The sequence below is a fragment of the Perca fluviatilis genome, chromosome 22, assembly GCF_010015445.1.
Source record: "Perca fluviatilis chromosome 22, GENO_Pfluv_1.0, whole genome shotgun sequence".
NCBI lineage: Eukaryota > Metazoa > Chordata > Actinopteri > Perciformes > Percidae > Perca > Perca fluviatilis.
In genome coordinates this window covers 28,286,683-28,309,205 of record NC_053133.1, presented here as the reverse complement: position 1 = coordinate 28,309,205, position 22,523 = coordinate 28,286,683, and the positions used below count along the sequence as shown (strand labels likewise).

At 40.3% G+C, this 22,523-nt stretch overlaps 2 protein-coding genes and 1 pseudogene across 2 annotated transcripts in view; 2 read left to right on the top strand and 1 right to left on the bottom strand.

Annotated features, from left to right (window-relative positions):
* The window catches only part of LOC120552567 (NACHT, LRR and PYD domains-containing protein 12-like), a 52,314-nt gene extending 46,442 nt beyond the window's left edge, over positions 1-5,872 (top strand). Inside the window, exons 11-13 of the mRNA XM_039790736.1 lie at positions 3,143-3,319; positions 3,857-4,030; positions 5,801-5,872. Coding sequence (XP_039646670.1) covers positions 3,143-3,319; positions 3,857-4,030; positions 5,801-5,810 — 361 coding nt within the window. The 3' untranslated portion in view covers positions 5,811-5,872. The remainder of the gene's footprint in view (positions 1-3,142; positions 3,320-3,856; positions 4,031-5,800) is intronic.
* The window catches only part of LOC120552569 (NLR family CARD domain-containing protein 3-like), a 1,238,648-nt gene that overhangs the window by 187,815 nt on the left and 1,028,310 nt on the right, over positions 1-22,523 (top strand). The gene's annotated exons all lie outside the window — the stretch shown is intronic.
* LOC120552576 overlaps positions 1-22,523 on the bottom strand; it is a 501,282-nt pseudogene that overhangs the window by 368,777 nt on the left and 109,982 nt on the right.

Genomic DNA, 22,523 nt, shown 5'->3' with positions numbered 1-22,523 from the left:
CATTCAAAAGACCAATATTTAGAACATTGGAGAAAGCAAACAAAGTAGACTAAATTCTTATTTGACAGATTATCTTCACACTGTCAGAGATATGAAGAAGAGACGGATCCTGACTAAATACAGGCTCAGTGACCACCAACTGGGTCAGACAGACAGGTCAGAGAGAGAGAGACAGGCTCAGTGACCACCAACTGGGTCAGACAGACAGGTCAGAGAGAGAGAGAGACAGGCTCAGTGACCACCAACTGGGTCAGACAGACAGGTCAGAGAGAGAGAGACAGGCTCAGTGACCACCAACTGGGTCAGACAGACAGGTCAGAGAGAGAGACAGGCTCAGTGACCACCAACTGGGTCAGACAGACAGGTCAGAGAGAGAGAGACAGGCTCAGTGACCACCAACTGGGTCAGACAGACAGGTCAGAGAGAGAGAGACAGGCTCAGTGACCACCAACTGGGTCAGACAGACAGGTCAGAGAGAGAGACAGGCTCAGTGACCACCAACTGGGTCAGACAGAGATGCACTTCCTCCTCCACTGGGAAAAACTATCTTCACTAAGAGATTTACACCTTGGAAAAATAGCCAAAAAAATAAAACTTGCCAAAGTTAGCACCAGAAGAGAAGCTGGTAGTTCTCCTAGGAGAAGAGAAGAAGAGAAGCTGGTAGTTCTCCTAGGAGAAGAGAAGCTGGTAGTTCTCCTAGGAGAAGAGAAGCTGGTAGTTCTCCTAGGAGAAGAGAAGCTGGTAGTTGTCCTAGGAGAAGAGAAGCTGGTAGTTGTCCTAGGAGAAGAGAAGCTGGTAGTTGTCCTAGGAGAAGAGAAGCTGGTAGTTCTCCTAGGAGAAGAGAAGCTGGTAGTTGTCCTAGGAGAAGAGAAGCTGGTAGTTGTCCTAGGAGAAGAGAAGCTGGTAGTTCTCCTAGGAGAGGATAAGCTGGTAGTTCTCCTAGGAGAGGGGACAGCAGCTCCACTGACAGCTAAATATGGATCTGCCTGCCACAGCCTGAGGGAATCACAACCACTTAGGATCCCACAATTACAGATTGGTTTAGTTTTGTATAGTAATTATAGTAGAATAGTATGTATGTGACACCTACATATTTAATATATGACATGTAGCTAGGCCATGAATATCTGTAAACTGCTGAGAGAGAGAGAGAGAGAGAGTCAGTCTGATTACCTCCGCTGTCTGAAGACTCCTGTTTTCTGAACAATAGTTGACACATCAACATACTATGTGAAGGCATTTCATCATCTGCTGTCTCAGTGTGTAATCCCCTGTGTCTTCTTGCTAATAACAACTGTTTTCGTCTTTTCAGAGGTGATTTTCGACAGTTTCTGAACTACCGCGGAAATGTCAGAGCGCGTCACGTGACGATTCTGAGCGAATCACGTTGTCAGAAATTGGCATCAGCCAATGAGATTGCGCATGTAGAGTTAAATCCCCGTTTTACTTTTGGATGCTGATGAAAAGGAAATGACCATATTTGGATCCGACAGCATTGTAGAGGAGAGAGAGAGCTTTCCAACGGTATATTTGATGACAGGGGGCAGACAGCGATTGCGGACAGTGTTGCCAAGTCCGCTTATTATAAACGACTTTGGGCTTGTTTTTCTGTAAAGTCGCTTACAAATATTGGTAGTCGACGGGTCGTGGTTTTTTTGGGCTTGTTTCTAAAGTGTAGTTAGTCCTTCTTCTGGTCCTTCTGTCCCTCCCCTTTCCCCATACACACAGGAGACAGCAGAGTTTTTTCCCACCCACATCCTGCTTCTAATTGGCTCTGACCCAGATGGAAACGAGTACTAGCCAATCAGAGGCAGAGCAGGGCAATCTGTTTTTTTTCTGTTTAGAAAAACGTCAGTGAGTGATGAGGAAGATAATGGTGGTGTTATTCTTCATATATATGAGGCTAAAGTGTTAAGAGTCTTAAGAAAAATGTTTTAGACCAAGCCTCATCCTTACCTGTTCAAATGGACTGGAATGGTTTTTACCCAGTTTAGTTTATTTAAGTCTTTTCTAACTCAGCCACTTTATGGCTGCACACTGAGATGATTTAGAATGCCAACTTTTGTTGAATTTAGGAGAAATCTACCGACGCAAACAGACAAAGTGTAATAAAATAAAGACCTTAATGTGTATTTTGAACTTTTTTTCACTACAAGTCTGAAAGAATACTTGTTATTGAAGACAAATAGCCCAAAATCTCAAAATTGACCAGTGAAAAAAAAAAACTGTTTTTGCCTGCCGTGTCTCGCCTTAATAAGATGATCCTGTTTAACCTGTCAGTATTACAGATTACTGTGTGTAATTATTGTAAATGTATTGCATTTAGTAAACACGTCTAATTCAGTCAATGCAGCACAGTAATGTTGAGCTACTGATTTAAAACCTTAATTTAACTGAATAACACTAAATAATTCACTTAAAAGTCTTTATTGAAGTAGCAGCATGTTGTCATTAATATTAATTTGACCTCTTTTTCACTTTTTGGTATTTTACAGTTTTTATCCTGATCCTGTTGTGTTCAGGTGTTTCTGTTTTCTAAACCTTCTTCAGCTCTGAAAAGATTATTAAACATTGAATGATTTCAAGTAGGAACATTGTCTTCTAAAGTTACATCATTTATTCTTTATTCAGATTGTGGAGCTGCAGTTAGTCAGAAATCAGCTACACATTTAAAATATCAACATATCTGATTATAAATGGATTTTTATCTACTTAATTTATTCGTTTTCAGATTAGGTTGGTGCGGTTTGTCAAAGATCAGCTGTGCTCCTCTGGTCTCAGCTCTAGAAAATGTCCAATTAATTGTTTAAGTAAATAAATGTTTATAATTGCTGGTAAATGGTCACATGTGGTTTTAAATTGCTAATGTTTACTTGCTGAAGTAGAAATATTTATTTGTTTCTGTTAATTTCAGTGTTTTCACAACTGTCTGATCAATCACAACACAGCTGTTTAGAGGATGAATATAGTGTTGATCCTTTATTGGCTGACATGATGATGATCCACAATGACAAAATCCCTCTACTCATTTTAGGGAAAATGTCATTGATTAGGACATAGTAATGTTGAGCTACACATTTATAACATCAACACATCTGATTGGATTTTAAATAGATTTTTATTTCATTTATTCTTTATTCAGTTTGAGATACTGCGGTTTGTCAAAGATCAGCTGTGCTGCTCTGGTCTCAGCTCTGAAGTCCAACCCCTCCCATCTGAAAGAGCTGGACCTGAGTGGCAACAACGAGCTGAAGGATTCAGGAGTGAAGCTGCTGTGTGGTTTTCTGGAAAGACCAAACTGTAGACTGGAGACTCTGGGGTCAGTTCACTGACTCTCTGTTACTATTATAGATCTAATACTTATAACAATTGAATTTGAATTCATTTACAAAATAACTTACATCCATAAAGTTATAAATGTTCTTTTAGTTCATATTTTAGTTTCTTGTAGTATATCTAGTCTGCAATCACAAGAGACTTGTGTTTGTTAAAGAAACTGTAGAAAATGTCCAGTTAGTTGTTAAAGTAAATTAATGTTTATAATTGTTGGTAATTGGTCAGATATGGTTTTAAATTGCTAATGTTTACTTGCTGAAGTAGAAATATTTATTTGTTTCTGTTAATTTCAGTGTTTTCACAACTGTCTGATCAATCAGAACACACAGCTGTTTAGAGGACGAATATAGTATTGATCCTTTATTGGCTGACATGATGATCCACAATGACAAAATCTTTCTACTCATTTTAGGGGAAATGTCATTGATTAGGACATAGTAATGTTGAGCTACACATTTAAACATCAATACATCTGATTGGATTATAATTATATTTTTATCTTCATTTATTCTTTATTCAGATTGTATTACTGCGGTTTGTCAGAGATCAGCTGTGCTGCTCTGGTCTCAGCTCTGAAGTCCAACCCCTCCCATCTGAAAGAGCTGGAGCTGAGGGACAACTACCTGAAGGAGTCAGACGTGAAGCAGCTGTGTGATCTGAAGGAGAGTCCAGACTGTAGACTGGAGACTCTGAGGTCAGTAGAGGGTTGGATTCAGTCCATGCTGGTTTCAGCAGTATCAAACTAAACCCAGTTAGTATCAAAGCAAAGATCCAGTATTTTCTGTAAACCTCCAACCTCGTCAGTGAAGCTGTGAGAGGAGAGAGAGAACAGTCAGCCAATCAGAGACTGTTCTCTCTGAACCCAACAGCAGTAAATCATCATTAAAGTGAGCAGTGAACGTCTCTCTGTTTCTGCAGTAATGATGCGTTCAGGACTCTCAGCAGTTTATTTCCACTGTGTACTTCAGTGAAATCTGCAGAGTCAACAGACTTGATGGCCAAAGTCTCTGCAGGTCTGTGAGCTTCACTCCAACACGTTAACATGAGAGCTGAAAGGAAGCAGGCTGCTCTACACAGCCGCTCCACTTGGTGTCTGAACAGGACTGAAGTCTCTGCTGCTCTTTATACTGGATGCTGTTAACTTGTTCAACATCAACACAATTCTAATGTTTGCAACTTACCCAATTACCCTAGTGGGGATTGTTTGGTGTCTCTTACACATAAAATAACAATAACAACATAACAAGTGTAATGTTTTCTATTTAGAAATATTGATAAATAAATAGTCAGTGATGTTGAATAGCCTGTAGGCCTACAGTAGTGTAACAGACCGTCCCTACAGTTCAGCAGGCATGTGAACAGCTGATTCATTGTAAATGTAACCATCATAGTGTGAAATCCAGTTGAACTGATGCTGTTAGGTGAACGGGGCTCAGCAGAGAGGTGGAGAGAGACCACGTCTCTGCAGCTTATTCAGGGAGTCAGGTCAACGCTGCTAAAGACCTCCGAACTTAGAGTTTCATGTGGAGGCTCCTCCCATATGGCTCGCATCAGGTGGTAACATGACCTGTACCAAAACACGGAAAAAAGGACTTAACAGCGACATACGAGACATTTTTATTTTTACAGGAAATGATATTGTCTCAGTGTAATACTGATAGACGGCAGCGCCCCCGGTCCCCAGAGCAGCATGGTCACCTGGAGAGTCCGGTACAGTCTGACTCTGCTAACAGAGATACCATCAGCTCTATACATCAGAGCGTTCAGATCAGTCAAATCAGCGCCAGCCACATACAGTAGTAACTGTGGATGAGGGGCTGCTGAAAATCAGACGTTTTGGAGCTCTTGATATTCCTTTGGCCAGCTAAAACCTCTTTAGGGGCCAAAACTTTCTATATCAGTTAAACCCGAAAAAAAACAAAAAACTATAATACATAACCATTAAACTCCAGATGGACTCCAGCCGTCTTCTCTGGGGGTGAAAGATCAATGTGGGAAAAATTAACTTCTTCTTCTGTGTGTTAATTAGCGGATCACAAACCATTTGGCCGACACGACTGAAGCGTGGTGTCGCAATGTCATACACCCTTTACGATGCTCCATGTGAGAGAGAGAGGGAGAGAGAGAGAGAGAGGGAGTATATGGCAGCATTAAATATATGGGGGATTTCTATTGTGTTTGATTATTGAATTATTTGTAGGCTTCAGTATTTATGAAATCTACAGGTAATGTTTGAATATACACAGAAGGGAAGATTTCTCCATTCTCAGCTGAGGAGGACAGCATAGAGCTGCAGTGTTTTACCATTACACTTTACACTGCATACATTAGCCTAGCAGCTAGCTCAGAGCTTAATACTGTTAACCACCATACTGTTGTGATACGTTACTTCTTCACCACGGTATGAAAACTACATCCAGTCACAGCCCTATTTATCTCTTCTGTTGTCTTCTTCTCTCATCAGATGGAGGTGATCTCTGTCAGACTGATCAGGAGGAGGATGTTGGAGGACCAGCTGAGTCCTGATGAGGAGAGAATGCAGCAACAGCCCTCATATCTGCAACCTCTAACGAAGCAACGCATCGCGGGGGATGAGTTAGATGAGAGATGTCGGGCGAGTTGATTGGCCGACATTATCCTCTCTGGGTCAGTGGGGGGCTCTGTCTCCATCAGAATCAGCTGACTCAGCATACGCAGACTACAGAGTGGAGCCAAGTGTGGAAAGCATATGTTTGCTAACATTTCACATTTTACCATCAATGGTAAACTTGACTGTCGTCGCTGCAGGACAGTCAGCTGTTTGTCTGATAAACTTAACTGCCCCCGCTGAAACAACCGTTACCTCACAGAAGCTTACCCCCCACACACAGTAACATCTTCTCTTCTAAATTAACCGTTCATATTAAAACTAACGTTAATAGGTGAGAGGAATACCACGCTGTCATAGCAACGGAAGAGATTAGCTTCACACACACACACACACACACACACACTCTCACACACTCTACACACACACACACACACACAGACACACAGAAATACACACACACAGAAATACACACAGAGATAGACACACACTTTTTCTCACACACATGCACAGAAAGACACACACAGACACACACACACACATTCTCACACACACACACACACACACACCCACACACACACACACACACTCACATACATACTCAAACAAACACACACAGACACAAACTCACACACACTCTCACACACTCTCACTCACACACACACACACACACACACACCACACACAGAGACACACACACACCCTTTAACCCCGCGCTAATAGGGAAGAGTTGTCTCAAGGAGGCCGCCAGAAGAAGCTCTCAGTGAATGAAGAAGAACTGATATGAATGTAATCAAATTAATAAATCAGTTTGTTGTTTGGACAAATCATTGTGTATTTACCATTAATACAATCTTATGAAAAAGTGTTTTATATTTCCAGGCCAGTGATGTGGATTATTTAGATATCTTTTTGTCCCGTTGACCACTGGGCTCCTCCAGCTGGACATGATTGATTGAGATCTTGTGGAGCCAGAGTGACTCAGCAGATTAGGACAGCAGAACTGTAGATGTCCAGTCATTTAAACTGCCCTCAGCTTCTCTTCCTGTTAAGTGGGCCTATCTCTGGATCTCTTTGTGCGTCTCCACGCTGTTGAATGATGAACTGCTGTTAAAGTTGATCAGATTCTGGAACTTGAAGGTTGATGTCAGAACTCAGAAGTCTGACAGGAAGTTTAATTCTCATTCTCATCAGTGCTGGATTATATTTCTGTATATTTGTTCTTTCTTCTGTATGTTTACCTTCTTATTTCATATGAATCATTACATCCTGTATCACTGTAATAAAAGTATGAAAATGGGGATCAACCCAACATCACTTTCTCTAAATGCCACATCCTTCAAATCAAAGAGAGCAGGTCTAAAGAAACTGTTGGCTTTGGGGGCCCTTAGATGTCAGAGCTGCCATTAAATGTGGAAAGTCCAGTTCAGACCAGAGACCAGTGGAGACTTTAGTCTCCTTGTTAGTCTCCGGTCTGCAGCGCTCTGAAAGCTGCCAGTTTCAACCAATCAGACGAGACCAGACGCTGTATCATCTCCATAGAAACCACTCTCTGGAGAGAGAGAGAGAGAGAGAGAGAGAGAGGGAGAGAGAGAGAAGAAGGAGGACTTCTGCTCTAATTTGAGGCTTTTTGTAGCGGTATTAAATTATGAATGAGGAGAGTGATAGTGAGATTATTTGTAGCGTATTAAAATATGAATGAGGAGAGTGATAGTGAGATTATTTGTAGCATTATTAAAATATGAATGAGGAGAGTGATAGTGAGATATTTTGTAGCATATTAAAATATGAATGAGAGTGATAGTGAGATTATTTGTAGCGTATTATTAAATATGAATGAGGAGAGTGATAGTGAGATTATTTGTAGCATATTAAAATATGAATGAGGAGAGTGATAGTGAGATTATTTGTAGCATATTAAAATATGAATGAGGAGAGTGATAGTGAGATTATTTGTAGCATATTAAAATATGAATGAAGAGATATGAGAGTAAGATTTTTTTATTTTTAATTAGGAGGGTATTATTTTTTTTTTTTTTTTATTATATAATATTTGAATGAGGGAGTGTGTTTTTTTTTGTTTTTTTAAAAATTAAAAAAGGGGGGGGTGGGGGTGTTTTTTTTTTTGGAGGTGTTTTTCTAGTAGAGATGAAACGGGAGAAAACTATGTTTTATTTCTCTGATTCTAACGCTGCTCAGTATCAATATGAACTTGTGAAATTATTGAATTATTTGCAGTATTAGAACTGTGTGTCTGACATCCGGACAACATGTTGAGCTCGTGTTTAGAATTTCTCTTCAAATGAAAACCATGAAGTTTATAAAGTAGCGGTTAGCCTCTACGTTACGTTGTAGTTAAACCAGTGTTTTTCCCAACGGGGGTCACCAAGATGATGCACTGTAAACCCGAATAAGTTAACAGAACTCAAAAAAGTGAGGCAATCAGTTGCCTCACTTTTTAAGTTGATTAACTTAAAAGTCAAAATTTTCCGAACTTAAAAGGTTGGTTGAATTGCTACTTGTACCTTTTGATAACAGTTAAATTAAAAGTGCTCATTTAGCTCAACTCAAATATTTGCAGTTAATATGACTTAGTTTTCTGTTAAGGGAACTCAATTATTTTCAGTTATTATGACTTACAGTTTTGAGTTTTCAAACCACAGGAATAAGTTCACAGAACTTAAAAAAATAAGTACACAACCACACAATTTTTATGTAAATAAAACTCAATGTTTACTAGTTTGTTTTGTCATTGTTTTAAGTACACATTAGTCAAATATGTTGAGTTTGTTTACTTAAAAACATGTGATTCAAAACTTAAAAATTTTTAGGCAACCGATTGCCTACCTTACATTAAGTTTAACTAACTTAATATATCTTAAAGTCGTGAACGTCTGCTTTTGAACAGTTACATGTTAAAATGAAATAGAAAAACATTTATAAATTAAAATAAAAAATTATTTTAAAATATACTTATATACTTTAATTGTATATTAAATAAATAAATTTGAGAGATTTTTAAGAAGAAAAACCATACAAAATTCTCTGATCCTATCCTTCCAAATGTGTTCCTGGTCACTTAAACGAACACGCAACTTAATGGGACTTTGTCTTATTCACCGATTCCTCCAGAGTTAGAGAAGTCCATAAAATTCCCTTCTCATCTCAGTGTGTGTCGTAACTCTGTCTGGCGCACCCACTGCTAGCCTAGCTTAGCACATGTTGTACAAATCACAACATGTAAATAGGAAAATGTTGGCGTTATTTTGTCACTTATTAGGAGCATAGATGGAGCCAGATACCTCCAGGATCTGTGCTAAGCTAGGCATGGGGGGTTCAGACAGAGATACGACACGCACAGAGATGAGAAGTGTATGTATGGACTTATCTAACTCTGGGGATACTGTGAATAAATCCCAATAAGTACCGTATTTTCCGGACTATAAGTCGCACTTTTTTCCTACTTTGGCTGGTCCTGTGACTTGTGCGACTTGTATATCAAAATATATATAATTTAACATGTTTTTAAATGTTAATTCATACTGAACACATTACCATCTACAGCCGCAAGAGGGCTCTATGCTTGTGACAACTAGAATGCTGCTCCTAAAGACAACTGAGAAAGAGAAAAGAGATAAACTGCAGGTAGTAAAATATGCAGCCGAAAACGGTAATCGAAGCAGCAGAAAGAAAGTTTGAAACAAGGGAGAAACTTGTGAGGGACTGGCGAAAAGGTGACTCTTATGCAATGAAGAAAACAAAGAAAGCTAATCGGCTAACCGCCGCTGAAAGCAAGATGGCCAGAGCTGGAGGAACGAGTCACACATGGGTGCTTGAACAACGTGCTGCTGGGGGAGGCTTGTCAACGGTGCAGTTAGCTCGCTACGTCGCCACGCCTTGTAGTTGTTCTGTGTGCTATTGTATAGTTTAATAACTGTTAATGTGTTACGTTAACATACCGGACACCTACCGTATTCAGCCTGTTGTCTCTGGGTGCTATTTTTTAGTTTTGGATTTTGTGAAATACATTTCTAAATAAATGCGACTTATAGTCTCGCCGATTTATATATGTTTTTTTCCTCTTCATGACGCATTTTTTGACTGATGCGAATTTATACTCGGAGCCTTATAGTCCGGAAAATACGGTAGGCATGTTTCTTTAAGGCCCTAGGAAATAAATATTTATCACACATTTCTGATATTGACCAGACAACTAATCAGATAGTCAGGAAAATAATCGGAGTAATCAAAAACAATAATACCAAAATGAAGTTATCGTCGGTTACAGCTATAAAAGAAAAAACACTGCTTTTGGCTTCCTTGCCTAATTCCTGAGTAAGGCGACAGGGCAGCAATTTGGATGAAATTTCAAATATTCTATAGAGTTTAAGAACATTTTCACTTAAAACTCTAAAATGTAAATGTTTTACAAACCATATGAAATGCACAGTGAAATGTGAGTCATCTTGCGCGCAGCCCACAATGGTTAAGAAAAACATTAAAACATACAAAACATTAGCGTTACATTTGCGCATTATATTAATAAGAACAAAGGCATATTGAGTAGTTTGGGCCTATTGGCTGAACACCTGCAGTAGTGCAGTAACTTTTTGAGGCATTATTTAGACAAAAGGAGATAACTTTGAACTAGCCTTTTATAATGCTTTACCCTGCAGCCTTTTTTCAGATGAGTTTCTACATCATTAATTCATTCTTGAGGGTCTGCAACCTCGGGGATAGTTACCACTTTCTAGACCAAGTTAAATCTTTAGAGTGAATTCAAAAGTGTTGGTCAGTGCTTTGGGATAGCTGAGGTGTAGTGCATAGATCACTCCACAGATTACCAGGAAGGCATCGCCAAGTCTGGGAAGGCGGACCACGGCATCACTTTCAATGACGACAGTGATTCTCACAGGGTGGTAGTGAACTGGACTTGCGTCATGGTCACCGATGAAAGTAATGAGGCCCACTGCAACACCATCAAGCTCTGGCTCATCAGACTCATCCTGAATGAATGAAAAAGAGATACTAATCACAAACTAACACATGGAACAGAACAGATGACATAATTTGTCTTTCCTTAACCAAGTCCCATTGAAATCAATACCACTTTTACAAAAGAGACCTGGGTCTCATTGTAAGAGTTGAAAAACATAAGATCCATGTTCTGCACACATGAATCAGCCAAAATACCAGAGAATCTAAGTGCTGACTGAAACCAAGGACATTTACAAGAAAATGTTTTACTGAACATTAAATAAAATGTTAATATTTACGGGTTAGATAATACAGCCGAACAGAATCTGTTAGTGACTTAAGGAGACTCTGATTTCCTATTCAGATAAAAACAGAATTGCATATACTGAAGAGTTTACATAAAGCTGATTTTAAACAGTCCAAACAGAACATATGTCCACAAATAACCTGTTAACATCTTTAATGCAATCAGACAAATGGCAAACAAAGTGGACTAATTGCAAAAGTCAAAAGCTCATTTCAATCATTGAACCTGTTCAATGTTCTACTGGTTCAACCTATGAAATGTGTAAAAATCTATTTACCTGTTCATCATGGATTTTTAAAAATTTCAGCCAGAGCATCTGCTGTCTTCCCAGTTTTTGATGCCTTCCGTCTGAATAAGGTCATCAGTCGAGCAAGATAGCGGTCAAGCTCAGCATAGCACATGTTGGGCAGGTTCTGATTTGTAATCCGCTGGAACTCTGCATACAACTACATAGAAATAACAGCCAGAGGAGAATACAGCAACAACACTTATTAAAAAAACAGTTCAATTTGAAGAATCTTGCACACATTCATAAAGCAAAAATATCAGCCAAATGAGTAAGAATCACAATTTTCACTTTAAAAGAGAGCGGATCCATATTACCTCAGACTCTATTTTAAGAGCAAGCCAGAGGTCCATGAGGTCGTTCACTGGTGGGCAGGACATCACTATGGTCTGTCGGCGTAGGGGAAATGTGGTCTCCATCATCTTTCTAATGAGGGTCAGTTTCTTCTCAGTCTTCTTCAACAATTTTTGCAAGCAAATACAAAGTTAAGTAAAATATGATTAGTAGTATTCGGGAACAGAACACATTCATTATTTGTTGACTTAAATACAGCAAAAACACTTTATTTTGATCAAACAGGCAAGTAGAAAAAACAATGATGTGTGTATGTGGAGTGCGTATGATTTTGGGGTTACCACACTAAAACCTTGTCTGAGAAAAAACAACAATTCAAGTTATTGGTATTTAGAGGGCGGGAGGTGGGGGTGATAGAAGAATTCACATTCATTGGATTACCTGGTATCGTATCACATCTCCAGTTATCTTCCTTAACTTCTTGAAACTGGAACAGCAAGATGCAAAGGCATAAACTGATCTGAAACTGAACAATTAAAAGATTCAAAGAGTGTCAAATTATAAATACTTCCATTTATAAATGTTCCCTGTTAATGATCTTTTCATTTAACTCCCCATAAGTGTCAAGTTACTAAAGCCATCAAGCAAAATTAACATTACTGTAAAGAAAAGCAGCCACACTTGAACCTTAGTGCATGGTTAATCAACAATAATACCATTTCTACAAACCAAAGCTTTACTGTTAAGGGTTTTACTTTATTCATCTTTGTCATGAAAGCAGCTTGCCTCCAGCAGGGTCGTTTATTTTAAAACCGAGGCAACAGTAGGCAGGCACGGGCAGTTGACTCGTTCTGTTAACAGCAATCTCCGTGTCTCAGACAGTCTGCTCACACAGAATTTAAAACTAGCTCCCTAGAAGCTACACACAGAGCCGGACTTGCAGTGTAGGAACTCAGTTTGAGGCGTTTATGCTCTTTTGTGCACTATTGAAAGTTTCCAGCAACAAAAACTAACTATCGCATAACGAAGGTGTCTGTTAGTGCTTCTACTAACAACTAATTTTCTAACACCACCTTTAAGCGGGGAATGAGTGTGTGATTACTAGATTCATCCGTCGCAAATTCTTCAGGGAGTCGGTTAGTGGTAGCTAGGTCGTTAGTTGTGCGCTGGAGTGCGTAATGTCGTCCTTCTAAATAGTCTCTGGTAACGTTATTGGTGCGCAGCTAAGTGGCTAGCTAGCTCTTTAGCAGCTAACCTATATCTGACAAGTTGCCAATCCCTACAAGACTCCCGTGATAAGCCAGTGAAGGGCGGGGGCTTGGAGAAGGTCACGCTCTCTGAGACAAACACATACAAAATGTATAAAAGAAGTAAAAGCGCGAATGAATATTAACATTCAAAACTTACAGTAAGTCCAGTGAGCCTGATTGCTGCTGCGTGAGTAGTTTCTGCAACCCTACTGTCGGCTGCTTCCGCCTTGTGGCGTTGTTCAAACTTTTCTTCTTCTGTGTTTTTCCAAAGAGCGGTAAGGAATCAGTGTAGTGTGCAAATTAGCGCCACCTTCTGCTTCGCAGGTTGAATCAGAGATTAACTCTCCATACAAAATTATCCCTGCAGCTGCTTAAATAAAAATAAAAAGAATATATAGGCTACATTAAACTGATGAAGCAAAAAATAAATAAAATAAAAACATTTTGTCCTCCACTAATGTCTAATGCATTTCAGACCATTTGCTATTGCAATTTATTTATTATGATCGATTTTACTTATTTGGTAAAGCACTTTGAGATTTTATTGTATTTTAACATGTGCTATATAAATTCAGTTTATTTTTAAATCATCCCTATTTTAAACAATAGAAATAACAGGACTTTATCATTCTTAGTATGTTATTACTCAATTCTATTACATTGTACTTAAGTTATGTTTTTAAGTTATGCTTACTTATACACAAAATAGTTCCATTTAATCAAAAAATATTAGTTAACAATACTCAAAAAGGAAGAACATGTTACACCAACTTGACAAAATTAAGTTAGTAGAACTTGTTCTAAAACTTTGAGTATACACTACTTAATCCCCTTCAGGGGAAACGGAACGTCAGAGCATCATCTTAAATGAGCTCTGTACTCGCGAAAGCGCGCTTCAGATAAAAAAGAAGCAATCGCCGCGACGTCCTGTTGTATTCTTTAACCCCCCCAAATGTAGCACAAGTAGACTTTATATTTCACAGGAACAGTTTTTAGTCAGATCATTTATAGAACCCAACGTTTCCTACTGCACCTGAAGGCAGCTTCATTTCACGGAGTAAGAGAGAAAGAAAAGGGACGTGCGAGAGATATCGACTGTTCTTTGTTGTTTGGCAAACATTTAGCTGTTCCATAAACTCCCGGCCAGTTCAGAGCTTGTGTTTGGTGTTTTTAAATCTTTCTTATGGAAGCGATAGAGGAAGTGATGTCACTGTTTCCTGTACGGGACTCTCACACCTCCACAAAACACAGAGTGATGTGGGGTTGAGTTTCTCCAAACGCTTTTTTCTGCTATTTACTCGCAAGACAGGCGATAGAAAACATGTACTCTTCTAATCTAGACTCTTCTAAGCATCAAAAAAGGGCTCTCACTAACTTTCTGTATGTGTGTGTGTGTGTGTGTGTGTGTGTGTGTGTGTGTGTGTGTGTGTGTGTGTGTGTGTGTGTGTGTGTGTGTGTGTGTGTGTGTGTGTGTGTGTGTGTGTGTGTGTGTGTGTGTGTGTGTGTGTGTGTGTGTGTGTGTGTGTGTGTGTGTGTGTGTGTGTGTGTGTGTGTGTGTGTGTGTGTGTGTGTGTGTGTGTGTGTGTGTGTGTGTGTGTAATCCTTCTGCTTTTACCCCTTGATAAGTGCCAGCTTGTTTTCCGTTGGAACAATTTGATTCTAGATTTAGATTTGAATGAAAAAATCGGGTTAAGGTTAGGCCCAAAAAAGGTAGAGAACCACTGGTGTAGAGTGGGTGTGATTTGGAGCCATGTGTCCTTCCTCAAGAACAGGAAGTTGATGTTGTGGATGGGCTATATGCGGTCACGGGCGGAAGTTGATTTTATTGAAGCATGCTTTTACTTTGGGATTTGCTGTGTTTTTAGTATTTGTTGTGTTTTTATTTAGTTATTGCATGTTTTGTTTTGATCTTATGCTATTGCATGCTTTTATTCTGAAATGTTTTGTGTGTGTTTTAAACATTGGTTTGTGGCGCGGAGGACACAGAGAGCACGAATGACGGAGGACGCAGAGCACAACAGACGCAACGGAGCAGAAGGAGACCCAGAGACCAGAACCCTGGTCTGGAGGAACCTGAGAGTCCACCGAGGAAAACTCAAACCCCCAACGCTAGCGGCAACAGTGGGAGAAGGTCAAACTTCTCCCTTGGGCCTAAGTCTCTTTTAAGAGCGGTGTGTGTTGCAGTGTGTGGTGTGTAGTGTCCAAAGCTGTGGCCCTTTTAAAGGACGTGGTCCTGGCCTAGAGTTCTCCTTCACAGGCTATGCCCGAGGAGGGGAGCCAAGCGACGAGAAGCTGGTCGCCAACGGAGACCTGTGGACTGTCATTTGAACCTCCTGTTCTGCTGCACTATTTGAGCTTGGTTTGAGTTGGTTGGGCTGTTGCTTTGAACTTCTTTTAAGGAGGAATTTGAATTGTTTTATTCTGTTTTAAATCAATCTGTTCTCCTTCAACTGGTCTTTTACTCACTGTTTTAAACACCACTGGTTTTACTGCTCCCCCCCGATATAAAGGACCTGTGTTCATCTTTGATCCCAATTTGAGTCTTGTTAGTTTTAAGAGGTCCTAGGCCTCCGCAAAATCCTAGGTGGCGTTGTCGCGGCCCCCGTCCACAATTTTAGTCCCAGCCCCTTGTTCCATATACACATCTCCTTGGTGGAGCCATTTGTCAACACCACGAGCCAGGACATGATAAAGGTGGAAAACCTTATCATGGATAAAGGTTTGATTCTGTTACTTGACTGTGCTAGCCTTCCTGAGATGTCTCAGGAGGTTAATGGGGCCCGTAAGGCTAAACTGGACTGGTCTCAGGTCTCTGATGAAGATGTGTGTTCATACTGCAGAAGATCTCATGTACTTTGGAGCAATATATCTCTGCCTAAGGATGCAAACATAAGCTCTCATTGTGAGGACCTTTGTGCCATGTATGAACGTATTGTGGGATCTTTGTATGAGGCCAGTTAGGCCATTATTTATTTATCCTTAGAAAAGACACAGCATCAAGCCAGGGTGGAACAAATATGTGGCGGTTCATCATGCTGAAGCTAAGAATGCTTTAGAGGCCTGGGTTCAGGCAGACAGGCCCAGAGAGGGGCCAATCGGACTCCAAAAACGTACTAATGCTAGTTATAAATATGCACTTCGTATATGTATCACCTTTTCTTTCCCTTTTTGTAAGGCAACTACAAATAGGTCCGTTGAATGAATGTGAATTTTGTGTATTTCTGCTGTAGTTTCGGTTTTCCACCTCTGATGTAGAGCAGCGGCGCGCCACTTCCCTAAACTTTGTCCCATTCAGAGACCAGGGACCCAAACGTGGCTCTGAGTCTGTCAGGAGGTCTGACATCTACCGTATCAGCAGAGCAATCACCTCATTATTCTTGTAATAGCCTATTATAACTTTATTTTTCTCAAAATATCACAACTCCTCCAAATTGAACGGTAGCAGAATGAGGGTCCCTACATGGAACCCAAGTATTGAGAACTTTGGAAGTGTACAGACAGTTTATTAAAAACCTAGTTTAGAAAGACTGTACCAGAGCCGTCTACAGAGAGCCTGTTCACTCCCATTCGCGGCACAGAGGATTTTTTTTTTTAAGTTCTCGTGCCGCCCCCCCCATGAGTCATGAAAAAATGAAAAATCATCAAAAGAAGGAGAACCATTTGAAAAAAGGTAGATTTTTATCCTTTTGGATTTCTTGAGTTAGTTTGAGTTGTTGTTGTTACCAGGCTAGAGGTTGAAAGGTAACTTTATTTCTATGGCACATTTCAGCAACAAGGCAATTCACAGTGCTTTACATCAAACTAAATTAAAGAGCAATTAAAAAGAGGTAAAAAGCTAATAGAGAATAAGATACAACAACAAGAGTAACAGTTAAGAGTGCAGTTAATTAATAATTGATTTAATAGGTTGTATGGGAGGGGCTTTATTTTGTGTGCTGTGTCAAATGTTAATGTCTAAATAAATGACAATGTTCCAAATAAATAGAAGAAATAGGATTGGAATTATTTTAACAACTGAAATAATGGGGGGAGATTTGAGGATTTGTAGAGCTTCTGTGCTGGCCACACAGAGTGCTCCACACATCTTCTGCTCAGGGTGTTGAATGGGCACAAAGAGTGACAGGTGACATAGATTTGCTCCAAAAATAACAATTGTCTGACCAAGTTTGTCAAAATGTTTGAAGTAATAGTAAAAGATTAATCACGCAGCCCATCCTCCCCCTTGAGAAAGAAAATTGTTTTTTTAATATGCTTTTGTGATTGATGATCTATATGTATGTTTTAAATGGACTCATGACTTTTTGGGATCATTTATTGTGTTTAGGACTAAAGCTTTTACTTCTACTTGTACTTTTACTCAAGTATGGGTCTCTAGTACTTTATACACCTCTGCAAATAACCATTAAAGTAACACAACATATAAGGGAGGTAGTAGAGTCAGTTTTTTTTATGCACAACCATAGGATTTGCATCTGAATTGTGAGGACAGAGAGCCCTCACATGCTGTCTCATGTTGCTGCCAGCCAGAACAAAGGAGATGGGTGGTACTTCTAGAGTAGGCCATGATTAGTAGGGAGTCAAGTCAGGTGAGTTTGGACCATGATTGGGAATGAATGAAGTCAGGTGAGAATGGTTGAGTCCCTGCCATGAGAGTGGGCCAGTGAATAGTCTGGCTCTATTCTACACACATAGACTACACCACTGGAGGTGACCGTGCTGAACAGACACATGAAGTCAACCTGTGGAGCTTTTTCCTCTCAGAGATCAGCGTTGAAGCAGCCGTTATCTCCACAGTTCATGTTCTGCTTTCTGCCAGCAGATGTCACCATTTCCTCTGTTTCCCCCAAAATAATGATGCAGCATCTGTCTGCTCTGAACACTGAACTGAAGATGTGAACCATCAGTTAGTGAAAGTGGAATCATAATGTAGTTAAACTTGATTTAAAGATGGCAAAGTGTATCTCTGTGTATCAGTGTCAGAGGTATGAGTTGTAACATTGATGAAACACTTCAAAGTAGAGAAGTATATTTAATCTGCAAACTCTCTCCCCCAGAGGATGGATGATGAGACACCATGGAGCGCTCTAAGGAGCCTTTAAAGTGCTCATATTATGCTTTTGTTGGCTTAGTCCCCCCCAAAGGGACTTACCATCTCCAACAGAAAACACTGTTCCCAAACTGCTCCAACACAGCGCAAAACTAAATGTTTAACATTCACCTCGTTTAGACACCAGAGGCCGGCACTACGAATCCAGATCAACATGTCCTGATTTTATTTCAGTTACCCGGCTTCACCTAACCTAACAACCGTGGGCCTGTATAACCTGTGTCACAACGGTGGTTAACAACTAGTTCAGTCAACCATCAGGGTTTCCCAATCCAGAGACATGCGCATTCACATGAAAGACGCGGTGTTTGCACAGCAGGTGTGCTTTCCATAAACTGTTGTTGCTTTAGCCTATTATTTCAGTTGCAACCCTGTCAGTGGTAAGCGATCATGAGAGCAAATAAAAAATATAAAAACATTTCAAATTCAAACCAATGTGCGCACTGGCAACACACTACTCAACAAGCCTATAAATAGCCTATACATAATAAAGTCCGCTGAAAATCTATATCTTAATAAAAATACCCATCAGGGAATGTTTACAGGGTTGTCGGTCTCTAAATGTTTTAGCTTTTATAAGTCTCTCTCTCTCTCTCTCTCTCTCTCTCTCTCTCTCTCTGAAAGATGCTTTCAATGGGGATGTATGAAAAACAATAAAACCCATACTAATGTTTTACAAACAAAAGGTTGTTAACTTCCTTTGGGTGTTTACCAAACAGGCCTAACCAGGTGTTAAACTAAGACATGTGGCTTCCTATTAATCTCTTATTTCTTAAAGTAGTCCTTTAACAGTCTTAACATACTGTCAGTAAAATATCAAATCATTTCAAATGTTAACAGTCCACAACAACTATCACTGCCACCAATCCATCATTTTGTTAAGACCTCAGGTAAGTCGGTGGTTGTTGCTGGTGCATTAGGGGTGGATGAGAGGTGGTACCGGTTTCTTCTCAGGGTCTCCCTTGGTGCGTCGATGATGTAGGACCTTGGTGTACCTGCATTAGACACCACTGTGCCGCTCTCAAGCATATCCTTGACCCACACATGGTCACCTTGTTGCAGGAGTGGCATGTTGCATGCTCTGTGTCAATGGTCGTAGTTTTGTTTCTGCTTTTGTCTGTATCTGTGTTCAGTTCTTTTTAGATTTTCCATGTCTGTCCATCGGGGACTGAGCTGAGATGGAATTACTGGACCCGGCATTCTAATTTTTCTGCCCATGAGAAGCTCGGCTGGACTGTGTCCATTCGCAAGAAGAGCTTCAGATGTTGTGTGAGTGAGTTTGGCCACTTCGAAGAATCTTGAAAAGTAGTCTACCATGACCAGGTAATGCCTGTTGTTTTCTTAAGGATGGCCCCCATGCTGTAAGAAGATGAATCAGTCATACAGAGCAAGACCTGGCGGTGTCTTCCTTAATCTTTTCAAAGGTGTGCTGCTGTTGTGGACCCCAGGCCCACATATTGGATTTCCTCAAAAGTTCTCTGAGTGGACGTGTTTTCTCAGCCAGGTGAGGCAGAAATTTCCCCAGGTGGTTTGTCGTTCCCAGGAAGCGTCTCACCTCACTGACATTAGCGGGCTCTGTCATGGCCTTCATGGCGCTCACCTTGTCAGGGTCTTCACTGACGCCTCAAGGACCTGTCCCAGGAACTTTATCCTGCTCTTTGAGAACTCACACTTGTCGTTGAGTGTCACACCCGCCTCCTGTAGCCGTGACAACGCCATCTTGAGTCTCTCATCGTGCTCTCTCTGCGATGCTCCCCAGATGAGCACATCGTCCATCTGGCACACAACACCTTCCAGACCTTCTAGGATTCGAGACATGCGCTTTTGGAAATGTTCTGGAGCTGACGCGATGCCAAAACATAGACGGTTATAGCAGTACCTCACTGGATAACGGGATCTGCCAGAATCCAGCGTTAGCATCAAGTTTAGAAAAAACTTTGGCTCCAGCGAGCTGTCCTAATTTGTGTTCGACTGAAGGCAGAGGATGCTTCGCCCTCATCACTGACTTGTTCAGCTCTGTAAGGTCTGTGCAGATTTTGACTCTACCGTTGAGCTTGGGCACCACCAGCATGGGGGCACACCATGCTGTGGGCTCCTCCACCTTTGAAACGACCTCCTGCTGCTCCATACGACTCAACTCTTCTTTTATTCGTAGCATGAGTGGGAGAGATATATGTCAGGGTGTGGAGAGTAGAAAGGTCTGGCTTCAGGACAATGGTGTACTCCCCCTCCATTCCCCCCAGTCCTGAGAAAAGCACTGGGAATTGTGTTTCTACAGTCTCTTTAGTATCCAGGCTGAGGTCATTCAGTCTGGATACCAGCTGGAGTGTCATGGCGGCTAGTCACCCAAGGAGTGGCGTACGTAGCCATCCACAACGTAAAATCACACACACTCTACGTGTTGTTTATGTGTTAGACAGACAGATGCACGGCGCCTGAGAGATCTGCGAGGGACAGAACACACACGGCGATACCCCAGCTTCGGCATAAAACCGCCATTCACCTGCCCGCCGCAACTCAGGGTGAGCGCCTAGACCTAGTTTAGTTTATTATTAGTTTAATTTCAATTTTTTTTATCTTACACACGCACCGCACTTTTTAAATTACATTTTATATAAATTCATGTATTCATTTTGTAATAATCAATAAACACTTAAATTCTGTGTGTACTCTCAACACCCGCCATCCTCTGTTATAATCAAAACATACTTTAGATTTAAAAACAACTATTACATGTGTTATTACATGTTAACTGTCAGTAGTAGATGTGGTAATGTTGCTCCTCTCTGGGTGTTTCCTCTTGTTTCCTGTTTAAAGTTTACTTTCACTTTCCAGAGTTTGTGTCGCAGCTTTTTCTCACCATGTGGAGCTCCAGCTGAAGGTAATTTAACTCGTCTGTAACGTTTAAAATATACTTTAATTTTAACTCTTTAAAACCATCTGGCAACATTTAAATTCCCTTTTTGTTAAACATAATAAAAAAGTTTCATTTTTAGTCTTTTTGTGTGTGTGTGTGTGTGTGTGTGTGTGTGTATAACCATCATTGTGTTGCAGAAAATGATGTTTTTACTTCCCGTGGCCAATCAGTGAAAAGCACTGTTAACCTCTATAGATGTGTGGAAAGTCCCTTGTGTTGTGTTCAAGGGACAAAGGAAGAGTAGAGTCAGGTGAGACTCCATTTAGTGAGACCAGAAGAGAGCAGGAGGAGGAAACTGAAGGCTGAGAAGGGTGAGTGGTAATCCAACATTTATTATTTTACTGTCAAAGTCTCTGAGTCTGTTTTCTCCCTGTGGACTGGAGAGGAAAGAAATGTTAGAATGAACTCAACAGTTTGATTCATCTGGACACAAAGAGCTGATTGGCTGAATAATTAATATATAATAATACACATTAAACCTGCTGTAGACCCAGAAAACACAGATTTAAAGATAACTGATGGAGTTCTGGATGGTTTAATTTAACTGTATAATGTGTGTGTGTGTGTGTGTGTGTGTGTGTGTGTGTGTGTGTGTGTGTGTGTGTGTGTGTGTGTGTGTGTGTGTGTGTGTGCGCGCGCGTGCATGCATGTTTGTCTTCAACAATCTTGTGTCTCTTGATTCTTGTGTTGTGAGCTCACAGTCAGTGTTCCTGTTTTACCTCTCAGACTGACTTCAGATCAGAAGATGAGTGATTTGGAGGAAGAGGAGGACGGAGCAGAGTCTGTAGTATCTGGCTGTCAGTCTATGAAGAGTGACCGGTCCAGAGGACAACCTCTGAACTTCAGTAAAGAACCTGGACCCTCAGACACAAAGTAAGAGAACTGATACCAACTCATTTATATGACTCATTTTCAGATGGTAATAAAAACAAAATGCATAAATCAACACCAAAATACAAACAATCATTAACTTTCATGGATGGCTTCATACCTCTGCATCCCACGTTTTAGATAGTATCAGACTCTCCCATTCAATGTTCCTTACAGTTTCTCTTGAAGATAAAAATCTTTTACAATAACAAACATCCTTAGTTTCATAATGTACATTTTCCCAAGATCTACAATAATATGGAACTAGAACTGCCAGTAGTTATGACGTTGTTTGCAATTGCAAATTTCCCATTTAAATGCATTGAGTTATTGGCCAAAACACGTCTACGGTGATTATAGCGCCCCCTGATGGCCGATCTTCGCTTAATTTGGTACAGAGTTTGCTAAAGTTTTGTGTTTGTGATGTAAGTACAAAAAAGTTTTTGTGTTCATGCAATTTTTAACTGAGCAAGATTCTGATGACTGGCCGATCAGGTGAAAACTCTAGGAGGAGTTTGAAAATCTAGGTTTTGCACATTTTCGCGGTTATGACAAAAAAATGCTTTGCGGAAAAACTTTTAAACTGACCGTT